We start from the raw sequence: 11,503 nt of genomic DNA on the forward strand, positions 1-11,503 counted from the left end.
TCGGCCGTGGCCCCGCCCCATGGGGCTCGCGGGGGGCGGCGCTCGCTCCCGGCCCCGCCTCCCCCGCTCCCAGCCGCCGCCCGCCCCGTTCCGCCTTCGCCCCGCCTCCGGTTCTTTGGCGAAGGACCGGCCCGCTGTGGGGAGGAGGGGACGGAGAGCAGGCAGCGCGGTTTCAGCCGAGCTCCGGAGCCGACCTGGGCTAGAACCTCCCCATTGTGACGGGAGGGTGGTGTCTCCTAGCGCTCGGCGCCCCGGGCCGGCCCGCCCGGAGGGGGACGGGCGGGGCTGATGAACTCGGAGCGCAGCCAGCCGCTCCGGGGACCGCGGGGTGTGAAGCACTGGGTGTGACAGCGCCTCCTCCGATGGGGGCTGCTGGCGGGAGGGCGAGCGAGCTGGTGCGGGGTGTGATGCGGGGGTGGTGACCGCGCAGGCTGGAGCCGGCCGTGCTGAACGGAGGCGCTGCCGGTCCCCGGGCTCCGTGAAGACCACCTACCTGGATCTGGGCGCGTAGCTGCCACTCCTCCTCCACCGTGTTTCTCAGGACCCCTGGCCACAGCAGGGATGACAACAGGAACTACCGTATGGAGGACTCACTACTTAGGATGCCCTCTGCAAAGTACTTCCCATACACTAGACTAGGCCATTGATACCGCACCCCAACCCTTCAAATGGGCTTTATTTTATTTTTTAATGTTACTGATGACGCTCCTGTCATTGTACACGACTTGCCCTAAGAGGTCACACAGCCCGTGAAAGATTCACACTCATGTCAGCCCCTGGACGCCCAAACGATTCTGTCTGAAGAACCGTGCTGATTTGCGGGGATCGGCGAGGAAGGCTTAAGAGGGAGGTGAATGCTTATTGAGAAGAGGGGGGGTTCAGGCAGAGGCTGAGAGCAGTCCTGGGATGTTGACCAAGTCCTGTGTCTGCCATCAGGGGGAGACAGAGGCCAGGCTAAGCTTCCTGCCTGGGAAGGGGGGACAGTGGTATCCGGGAGTTGATCACTAGGCCTCCAGGGACACCTACCCCCCCCCCCACCCCCACACACCCACACCACCCATGGTCCAAATGGAGACAAGGCCCTTGTGGCCCTAATGCAAGTCAGGGGTAGCCCTCAGGGGCCACTCGCACCCGGTTCACGGTTGGGACTCCACCTCTAGGCTTTGTGGGCAGTGTGCTTCCTGACCATAATCCTCTCTGTTCAGGGGCTACACTGTGCCCCCAGAAGAGTAGCTTTCAAATAAAAATCTCATAATGGTCATTCAGGTTTTCAGACTTTCTGTGATCATGCCTGCACTCAGGCCAGAGAGAGCCAAAGGAAAAGAAGTCACAAGAAGAAGAAGACAAATGAGTCCGTAGGCACATCGAGTGGCACCGGCAGCTGCGTGGATAAAGAACGTGCTGCTGCTGTGGGCATTTCCTTCCTGTCTGAGGAAAGCTGGAGCCAGTGCTCAGATCAGTGGCATAAGCAGCAAGCCAAAGACTGAAGAAAAAAATATAACAGCCTGGCTATTTTTATTATTCAGTGTTTCTGGGACAGGTTGCTTCCCACTTCTCTGTGTCGCCCAGCTCCCCAATCCCTGTGCTTTGCAGCACCCAGCGGGGTGTAGCTGCAAGCGGGCCACAGAGCCAGGGCCCAGGGAGCCCTAGTTCCAGCACCAGATGGTCAGTAGGGATGTCAACAGCTCTCCTGGGCTCCAGAACAGCCTGCTGACCAGAGCCAAATCCTCAGGCTCTCTACTCCCTGAATCTCTCACTTCCTGTTCTTGGCATCAGCAACCTCCTCCTCCTCAGACTGACCCAGAACCTGGTGAGAAGGTTCCCTGAGGCAGCAGAGATTGAGAAGGAAAAGGAGGAGGGGGGGAAGGGGGGTGAGGGGAGGGATTGTGAAGAAGCAGACTTGTGAGATATTCTCTTCTGCTAAGAAATGAGACTCAGTGTCAGGCCTCAGCTAGGGAGGGGGCTGGGCATCCTTAAGGCCGCTTTATCCAGAGCTCAGAATTGAGCTTTTTCCTCTTGCCTTTCCCCTCTCCATTTCCCTGACCCCAAAGCCCTCCTAACCTAAGAGGGTTGTCCCTCCTCCTAAAGAGACAAAATCACAGACTACCGCCTTCTCCCACTTGTCTAATGCTTGTGCACATCCAAAATCTTACCCTGCAGCGATGACAAAATTGCAATTACGTCGCAGTTTTTATGACGAAGAAACTGGGTCTCCAGGGTTTGGTTCCCAAGTTGGTGTTCGCATCCCTCCTTTTGTGCCACGGTGAGAGAATGTTCTCTATCTTTTGCGGCCCACACACGAGTCCCTAGCTACGTGTGGCTACTGAGCCCTCGAAATGTGGCGAGTGCAAATGAGAATCTCAATCTTTAAATTTTATTTGACTTCTATTTCTATTTAAATATAGTTTTATTGACTTCAGAGAGGAAGGGAGAGACAGAAACATCAATGATGAAAATCATAGGTTGGCTGCCTCCTGCACACCCGCTCCTGGAGATTGAGCCCGCAACCTGGGCAGGTGCTCTGACCGGGAATCCAACTGGTCCATACGTGGAGGCTCAACCACCGAGCTACATCAGCTGGGCTGATTTCTGTTTACACTTTAAAACTACATAACAGTCAGTGGCTGAAGTATTAGACAATGCAGTCATAGAATCTTCAAGGCTCCAACGCCCTGAGGGTCTGCGCAATCACTCCTCACACTCAGCGCCCCCACGCCGGGGAGCCGCACTACCTGGGGAATTTGGAGGAACCTCTCTGGGTGACCCCAGCCTGCAGAGGGAGGTGCACCCTTATCCAACCACTGAAGTCGGAGGTCCTCTCGTCCCGCGTCCTGTCGGGGCCGCCAGGGGCCGCTGCGCCCGCCGCCCGCCGGACCCGGCGCTGTGCGCGGCGATCCGCGCTGCCCGGGAGGAGGCGGCGGCGCCCGCGCGGGGCTGGCGGACGGGGGCGGCCCCCGGCGCGGAGGACGCGGCGCGGCGGCGGCACGCTCCCGGGCCCGCGGGCCGGAGCCTCGGACGGACCCTGGCTGTGCCCTCCCGAGCTGGCCGGGCGGGCCGAGCTCCCCCAGTGCGCAGAGAGGGGCCGACATGGCGGTGGTGCCAACTGGGTCGGAGCCCGGCCGCCTTGGGGACGCAGCAACTTGGTGAGGGTCACAGGGCTCCGGACTAGACGGCACCCGAGCTGGCCGCTGGCACCGCCGTGGGACAGGTAGGTAGGTCCCAGGGATGGGGCTCAGAATTGGGAGGACTGAGTGGGCTCGGGGGGTCCAGGAGGGAGGGGAGGGAGGGGAAGGTTAAAGGTCTGTGGTTCCCATCCTCAACCCCTTGCGGGTCCGCTGGCTGCTAACTCTGCCTCGCCATAGCCTGGATCGGGGTGGGGGGAACGGGTTGGGAAACTGAGGCAGGAGTGTGGAAGCCCGAGAGCAAATTCCAGAAGCTTCTTTCTCCAGCTCTCCCTGAAGGAGAGAACAGAATGCTAGAAAAACCCAGCCTAAATGCCCCCCCACGTCTTTTGGGTCTGGGGGTTCATGGGAGAGAGAGGACAGGTGGGTTGGAGAGTGTGGCAGCTCAGAGAGAAATGGGATACGGACTCCCTGGGAGAAGAGGAAGCTGCATTTGTAATGATGAAAGGGAAGGTGCTTGACGGGGCCAGGAGAGGAGATGCCCCCTCAGAGGAGAGGTCCCCCTAGAAGTTGGGGCACCCTCTCTGCCCACAGAGCACCCGTTCCCCAGGGTCTCAGCACCACCTCGCCCTCTGCCCCCTGGGTTTTCTCTGGGCTCTCACTCCAGGGACCCAGGACACAGAGGTCTGGGTTCGTGCTGGGCCGCATCCTCCTGCCTGCCTCCGTCCACCTCCCTTTGGAGGCTGAGGGAGGAGAGGTCTTAGGAAGAAATGGAGAGGCTGTTGGGGCTGGGGACTCTGAGGCTCAGAGAGCTGGAGGCCCCCCGGCTGGCCCCGTGGAGTGGGAATGGGGGTGAGGGTGTCAGAGTTGAGCCATCCCTGGGTGAGTCCAGGAAGCAGGTGTGAGGGGGGTAAGAGGTGGAAGCAAAGAGGATTCAGGACCTTGGGGTCTGTCCCAGGTGCCCCTCGGAGCAGCATCCTGTGGGATTCTGCTCCGGACCCCTGCCCTGCCCTGCCCTTCAGCTCCCTCCCAAGGCCAGACAGGTGACAGCATTGGTTCTTAGACGCCTCCTACCATCAGCCCTGCTTTCCTCCTGGACAGAGAAACTCCCTCAGCTCCTCTTCTGAGGCTCAGCACCCTACATGCTCCCACAGCCTGCAAGGACCCCTGCAGATTCCCAGGGCACAGGAGAGACTGGCATCCTGGGCTCTGCTTCAGGTCTCAGCCCACCCCCTTCCACCCTCAGAAGGGCCAATCAATTGCTCCCTCTGTCCCTTGCAGCCCCCCCGAAGAATCTTTCCTACGTGTCTAGGTAGAGTGAGCCTGAGGCCCGTGGCTGAACAGACAGAAGCTGGAAGCTCCCAATAAAGGTGAGTTAGGAGGTCATTGAAGATGGGGAGAATCGGGGTGTAGGGAGACCCAGCACCCTGCCCAGGGAGCTGCCAGGTCCTGGCATTGGGTTTGGCCTCTGTTGTTCCCAGCACTGCGCTGGCACCTGCGGGAGCCCAGCCATGCCCCGGGGCCCAGCAGCCCCCCCGCTGCTCTGTGCCTCTGCTTCCCTGGGGTCCTCTCCATTTCTAGCCCATCTTCTGGGATGGATTTGGGAGGCCCGAACCATTGAGGATGGAGGAGGCGAAGGGAAGGGTAGGGGAGCAGAGGCAAGGGGGTGCAGTGGGGATGGGGCAGGCTCCCCGGCTGTGCCACCCACACGCTGCCTGGCCTTGGGCAAGTCATTCGACTTCTATTCGCCTCCATTTCATTTCTTCCTTTTCAAATTTAAATTTGTTTACATTGAATTGCTAGGTTCAAAATCCCAAATGTAAAAGCGCGACAGGGACAAAAACAAGTCTCTCTCTACCTTTCTACCTCCCACCCAACCAGTTCCCTTTCTTGGTGACAACCAATGTCATCAGGATTTTTTTTTTTGAACGTTTTCAGAGCTAGCTTATGCATATTTGAACAACACATATACTCCCTCCCTTTTACACATTTTATACACACCGTCCTGCACTTCGCTCCCCCGCCCCCGCCCCCGCCCCCTAATAGTGGATTATCGTTAGAGATCTTTGCATGCCTGGCACATAAAGCGTTTACCCATTCTTTTCCACAGCTGCCTGGATGGGACGGCATTTGGACCATGCTCCCCAATACAGTTAGCCAGTCCTTGATTGATGACTGTTTAGTGTGTCTGTGGGCTTCATGAATATCAGTGTGCTCCTCTGTAAAATAGGTACAAATAATTCTACGTAGTAGGACAGCTGTGGAGGATCCAAGACCCTGTTTGGGAAGTGCCTGGGTCAAGTGCTCCCAGAACTGGGAGTCAGCATTATGGTTCCTCCCAGGGCTCAGCCCTCCCTGGGACCGTGTCTGGTGCACCCTCCAAGGCCCCTCCTAAATGTCACCTCCACAACGTGTTCCAGCAGGACCGTCTCCCTCCCTGCTCCCTTTTCAGCTAGGAAAGCACTCACTACTTTCTACCCTGAGTCTGTGCCAGGCTGGGAGATGCCTGGGGACAAAGGGTGCACCCTACCTGCCTCCTAGTGCACATGTTCGAGAGTGGGGGAGGGGCTGGGGCTGCTTGTGCCCGGCGTGGAGCAAGGTGTGCGTTTCTCTCTGCAGGATGCGTCAGCGGGCCGCGCGGAACTGGAGCACGGGCGGCTGGCTGCCGGCACTTTGCCTGGTCTGGCTGTGGACCCTCCTGGCCTCGGCTTCCTTGCAGCCTCCAGCTCCCACAGGTTTGGGGGAGGTGGTGGGACCTGGGGAGAGGTGTCCCAGGATACTAGAGAGCTGGACCCCACCCCACCCGTTCGACAGCAGGCAGATCTCCTCTGAGGCTGAGTCAAGCCCACAGATTCCAGGGGTTCTGGCTCCTCCTCTGCTCTTCACCCAGGAAACGCTGCCCCCTCCGCTGCCCTGGCCCCGGAAACGTGGGCAGAGCCGTGGCTCACCTTCCCCTTCAGGCCAGAAGGTGTTCTGCAGGGAGAGAGGCCCCGGGTGGGGGCTTCAGTCTCGCCTCCTGGCCTAATTCTGTGGTTTTCCTCCTGGGATGGAAAGCCTGTGTAAGCGGATGATCCTTCCCACGCTTTGTAAGCCCCGGGGCCCTTGCCCTCCCGGAGGGAGCTGGGAGGTGTGGGCTGGCCTGGGGCGTCCTCTTCTGCCCGAAGCCATGAGTGTGATGCGTGTGTCTTCGCTGGGGAAGCAGGAAGGACAGGGACACGGAGGCAGCAGGAAGGTCTCTTCCATTTCCTCCTCCCCTGACCTGGGAGGAGGGGGTGGAGGAGTGCCCAGGTGGGGGTTGGTTCGGGAGGAGCAGGGTCCCCTGATCCTCTGCTGGTCCCTCCAGTCCCCGTGAAGCAGGGCACCTGCGAGGTGACGGCTTCTCACCGCTGCTGCAACCGGAACCGCATCGAGGAGCGCTCCCAGACCGTCAAGTGCTCCTGCTCCTCCGGCCAGGTGGCTGGCACCACGCGGGCGAAGCCCTCCTGCGTGGACGGTGAGTGGGAGGCCGGCCTGGCGGGAGGGCCTGATGGGAGAGATAAGAAGGTCTGTCTTTTCGGCCTCGCCATCTGCTGGGGATACAGTTTCCTCTCCATCTCAGGGTTTCCATGTCAGCTCTCGGATGATGGGGCAACCTCTGGGGGCGGGCAGACGTGACCATGCCGTTTCATAGATGAGAAACCTCCCTCCGGCTGGCACCCACTGCCTGGCACACACTGCCTGGCACACACACAGACGCGCCGCCTCACACAGATCCTCTCACCTCCCGTTAGACTCATCACCTCACACTCACTCCTGCATTCGTGGCCTCCTTCCCAGGCCTCCTCCACCTGGACCTCTGCCCCCTCTCACGTGGGCACGTGGGAGTCCCTCGTCCATGCATTCCTTCACTCCTGGCCTACTCCCTTTCCCACGGCCCCTGCCATGCTCATTTTCTCACGCTCACGTGGCAGCACTATAAACATGCCCACCTGCTTGTGCACGCCTGCTCTGTGGACCCCTCCGAACGGCTCGCACACTTGCTCACATACACCCAGGAGCGTGTTGGGACTGAGCCTCTCCGCTAATGACCTGGTGGCTCAGCTTGAGGGTTGCCTTCGACACAGGTCCCCTGCCTTCTCCCCACACTGTCTTTGGTGAGATCAGGGCTCAGTGGGTTGAGGTTGACGCGGTTGTGTGCCCGGGCCTTTCTGGGCAGCCCGAGTAGGGGAAAGACAGGCAAATGCAGGGCTCAAGCCAGGGGTGTGTGCAGGTGGGCACTTCATCCCACACAGACACCCCCCCCCCCCACCACACACTGCACTCCCAGAGAGCTTAGCGCTGCCCCATTGCTCTGCTCCCACAGCCTCCATCGTCCTGCAGAGGTGGTGGTGCCAGATGGAGCCCTGCCTGCCGGGGGAGGAGTGCAAGGTGCTGCCGGACCTGTCGGGCTGGAGCTGCAGCCGGGGACACAAGGTCAAAACCACCAAGGTACCTACCCATGGATGCTTCATCCTCCTCCCGCTCCCCTTCCCTCTGGGACGGAAAAGGGGGCGCAGGAGCCCTGGGAGACGTCGGTGTCCTAAGGAGGGACCTGCAAACCATGTGGGCACAGCCCCAGACAGTCCCCCAGTTCTGTCTTGACTCTGGGGTCTGGAGCCAGGGCCTCGGGATTTGAAATGCCCTGTCCTCCTGAGCAAACTTCCTGATGCGTCATAAGCCTTGGTTGTCTCCTCGGCCTGGAGCGAGTTTGCCTCCTGGAAAAAGACAGGTCTGCAGGAACAAAGCAGGTCAGTGGTCAGCAAACTCATTAGTCCACAGAGCCAAATATCAATAGGACAACGATGGACATTTCTTTTGAGAGCCAAATTTTTTAAACTTAAACTTCTTCTAACGCCACTTCTTCAAAATAGACTCGCCCAGGCCGTGGTATTTTGTGGAAGAGCCACACTCAAGGGGCCAAAGAGCCGCATGTGGCTCGCGAGCCGCAGTTTGCCGACCACAGAGATTCTAGGTGATTCAGAGGGGACGTTGCTGTAGCCACTCTGCCCGGCCACCCCTGACACAGACCCCGTCCCACACTCCCAGGATTCCCAGCTCCCCGTGGCTCACACCTGCCTTCCTCTAGCTGAATTGCCTTGCCAGGCTGTGACCCGGGAGAATTCATGGTTTGCTGCCTGCCCCACAGAACAAGGGGTCATGAAAATGTTATCAGACGCGTAAGCAAGTCCATGAGGGTCACGGTTAACCAGTCCGTAGCTCTGTCATCACCGTTTGTACAAATGATGGTACCGGGGTGGGGGGCAAGCCAGAACTCTGCCTCTGCCTTCCCCGGTCACTCCCACACACAGCAAGCAAACACACACACACACACACACACACACACACACACACACACACACACAGAAGGGAAGGCTGCCTTCAGGGTTCTGAATGAGCAACATTTTCAGAGCACAGAACAGAGGGAGCGACAGCTCTCCGTATAAAGAAGAGCTTCCTCTCTGCAGGCAGGCAAGGAGACCGCCATCCTGAGAATATTTAAGACCAGAAGAGAGGGAGACCCTCCCCACAGCGCTGGTAACATTTGTCACTATCTATTTTTTTTAATCCTCACCCAAGGATATGTTTTTTTCATTGATTTTAGAGAGGGAAGAAGGAAGAGAGAGAGAGAACAAAAAACATCGATGTGAGAAAGAAACATGGATCGGTTGCCTCCCATCCACACCTTCACCGGGGATGGGACCCACAAGCGGGGTCTGTGCCCTGACTGGGAATTGAACTCTCAACCTTTCTTGGTGTATGGGACAATACTCCAACCAACGGAGCCACCAGGCCAGCCTGTCACTGTTTCCTGTGTTTGGGTTTGAAGGCTGCAGATCACTGAGCTGGCAATTTCGGTAACTAATCTGAAGCACACTGTGGAGAGGCGTGCCTGGTTTCTGTTCGCCTGGGCCACCCTGCCATGCTCTCCCAGGCTGGGCTTCCTGAGCGGGGAGGGAGGGCAGCAATGACCTGCGTGACCTGCATATCCTGGGAGTGTTCGTTCCCGTCTCTAACCTTCTCCCCTCCCTTGCTCTCTAGGTGACACGATAGTTCTGGGGGCCATGGCCTTGGCAGAACAGCGTGACTGAGCCGTGGACTGAAGCAAGGTATCCGCCAGCAAATTTGTAGGTTCCCTTACCTGGACACGCGCCCCAGGTCAAAGGCAGCATCCCCTTTTCCAGGGGCGTTTCAGTGAAGCTGCTCAGCAGATATGGACAGACCTCCAGCCATATACCTAGTGTTGTGCTGGGCTCCCCTGGGGGACCCAGCAGAAGGTCACGATACAACACCTGCCCTCAAGGCGTGTCCAGTCAGGTGGGAGAACGGACGAAAGACGCTTTCGATCATAGGCAGGTGGTACCGGACTGTGGCTTCTGGGCCTCAGGCTGTGGGCGTGTTGGGGGAGTGGGGATGAGATTCCCACAGCTCTTCAGCCACTCCCTGGCCACAGGGCACAAAGGCAAGAGGTGACATTGACCACCCGCCGCTTCTCTCCCTCACTTGAGCCCACGTCCCCAGAACTGCTAACATGGTGGAGGAAGACACGTGTCCCTCTGCAGACGGGCTGCGTAGCCTTTGCCTGGGCCTGGCTTGACTTGCGGAAGGGACGCAGAGATGAAGCCAAACTTTCCAGCGAAGCTTCTGCCGACGTGGGGCCCGGTTTGGGCTGTTCGTTGTTGGGCGAGGGATGGACAGGACCTTCAAATCACCGCCGTCCGAGCACCTGGAGTTGTTGTTTGTTTGAACAGGTGAGGAAACAGTCCCAGAGAGGTGAAGTGACTTGCCCAAGGCATCACAGCGTGGGCCTCCAACTCTCTGACTACTGACCTTTTCACTTGGCCTGGATGTGGGATTCCCACCCTGCCTCCATGTTGCTTTTTTTTTTTTTTTTTTTTTCAGAGAGAGAGAGAGAGAAACATCAATGATGAAAGAGAATCATCGATTGGCTGCCTCCTGCACATCCCCTTCTGGGGATGGAGCCCCCAACCCAGACATGTGCCCTTGCCTGGACTCGAACCCAGGACCATTCAGTCCGCAGGTCGACGCTCTATCTACTGAGCCTAGCTGGCCAGGGCCCATGTTGTTTTTATCTCTGGAAGAGGAACCTTCAAAGAACTGGCTGGACAGCAGCAACATTTTTCTCGGGAGATCCCACAGCAGGAATTTTACCAAGGTCACTGCTCTCCTACCTGAAATGACCCAGAATGCCGACACAGGGGGATGTGGGGCCGCTGGATCTCCACTGTGCCCTCGGGCCCCATGACAGCCCAGAGTCACGGGGCCGTTACAGCTGGGACACTGAGCTGGCAGCCCTGTTGCCCACTCTGACCCATCTCTTCCAGAATCCTTAGGCTGTACCTCTCGGGCGCTAAGAGAGGGTCTGGGTGGGGTCCAGGCTGGTCAGCCCTTCAAAGGTCCCGCTGGGCTGGGCGGAAGCTCTGTCCAGGGTTCCCGGGTAGACACACAGGCTTCAGGGACTGAGACCCAGGCGACTTGGGTAGCTCATCAGTAAGAGAATTCCAGCCTCAGTGACTGCTGGGCTCAGCTGGGATGGCTGGGATGCAGAGTGGGGGCCGGGGGGTCTGGAGGGGAGGGGTGTCAAGACTGCAGAGGGGTGGACAGTGCTGAATTCTGACCCTCAGGTGACGGGTTGAGTCTCAGTCCCTGCCTGCTTCTCTCCCTCCCTCCCTCTCCCCCTGTGCAGTAGAACTAAGACTGTTCCTCCCACTCCAGGGTTTCTTTTCTTGCTTTGACTTTGTTTTGTTTTGGGTAATGGGGTGAACAAGGACACCAGCTTCTCCCTAGACTGTAAATATCAAAACTCTGACGACTGAAGAGGCTCTGTCACTGGGCGAGGTGGTCAAGGGGTAGGTCAAAGTTCATCACCTTCCAGGCTGGGGCGTGGATTAGGGTTAGCAAACTTTCTGGAAAGGACCAGGTGATAACTATTTTAAGGCTTCTCAGGCCACAAAAAAAGTCTCTTTGGTATCTTTTCCTTTGGTGTTTGTTTATTTCATTTGTTTCGTTCTTTAAAAAGAACTTCTTAAAAATGTAGAAACTATTCTTAGCTTGAGTGCCATACAGAACCAGGCCCCAAACTGTTTTTGGAAGGTTGCCGGCCCCAAGGAACCTTTGAAGGCGGGCCGTCTCTCATCTCCGCAGCCTAGGTCTTCTCCCCAGCCTCCGGGCCGGCCTGGCGTGCAGCCGCAACCTGAGCAGGAGGTCTGGGTCGGGTTTTGTTTTTCCTCTAATGCTCCTTGAGAGGTCGGGGAGTGAATTATTTAGGCTACAAATGAGACAGCTTTAGCGGAGTCAGACAGTAAGAGCCTGCCCTCCCCGAGGCCAGGGTGTGGGCTTCTCCA

General features: G+C 58.2%; 1 protein-coding gene across 1 annotated transcript; it reads left to right on the top strand.

The window, feature by feature from the left end:
* The first annotated feature begins 5,742 nt into the window (after nucleotides 1-5,742).
* On the top strand, nucleotides 5,743-9,254 carry TAFA3 (TAFA chemokine like family member 3). Its single transcript, XM_028154077.2, has 4 exons — nucleotides 5,743-5,857; nucleotides 6,466-6,615; nucleotides 7,465-7,589; nucleotides 9,180-9,254. The coding sequence occupies exons 1-4, from the start codon at nucleotides 5,743-5,745 to the stop codon at nucleotides 9,189-9,191; spliced, it is 402 nt and encodes a 133-aa protein (XP_028009878.1). The 3' UTR covers nucleotides 9,192-9,254.
* The last annotated feature ends 2,249 nt before the right edge of the window (nucleotides 9,255-11,503 follow it).

The sequence above is a fragment of the Eptesicus fuscus genome, chromosome 22, assembly GCF_027574615.1.
Source record: "Eptesicus fuscus isolate TK198812 chromosome 22, DD_ASM_mEF_20220401, whole genome shotgun sequence".
NCBI lineage: Eukaryota > Metazoa > Chordata > Mammalia > Chiroptera > Vespertilionidae > Eptesicus > Eptesicus fuscus.

Coding starts and splice junctions, on each gene's coding strand:
- TAFA3 (XM_028154077.2), top strand. CDS start 5,743: ATGCGTCAGCGGGCCGCGCGGAACTGGAGCACGGGCGGCTGGCTGCCG. Junction 5,858..6,465: donor GCAGCCTCCAGCTCCCACAG/GTTTGGGGGAGG, acceptor TGGTCCCTCCAG/TCCCCGTGAAGCAGGGCACC. Junction 6,616..7,464: donor GAAGCCCTCCTGCGTGGACG/GTGAGTGGGAGG, acceptor CTGCTCCCACAG/CCTCCATCGTCCTGCAGAGG.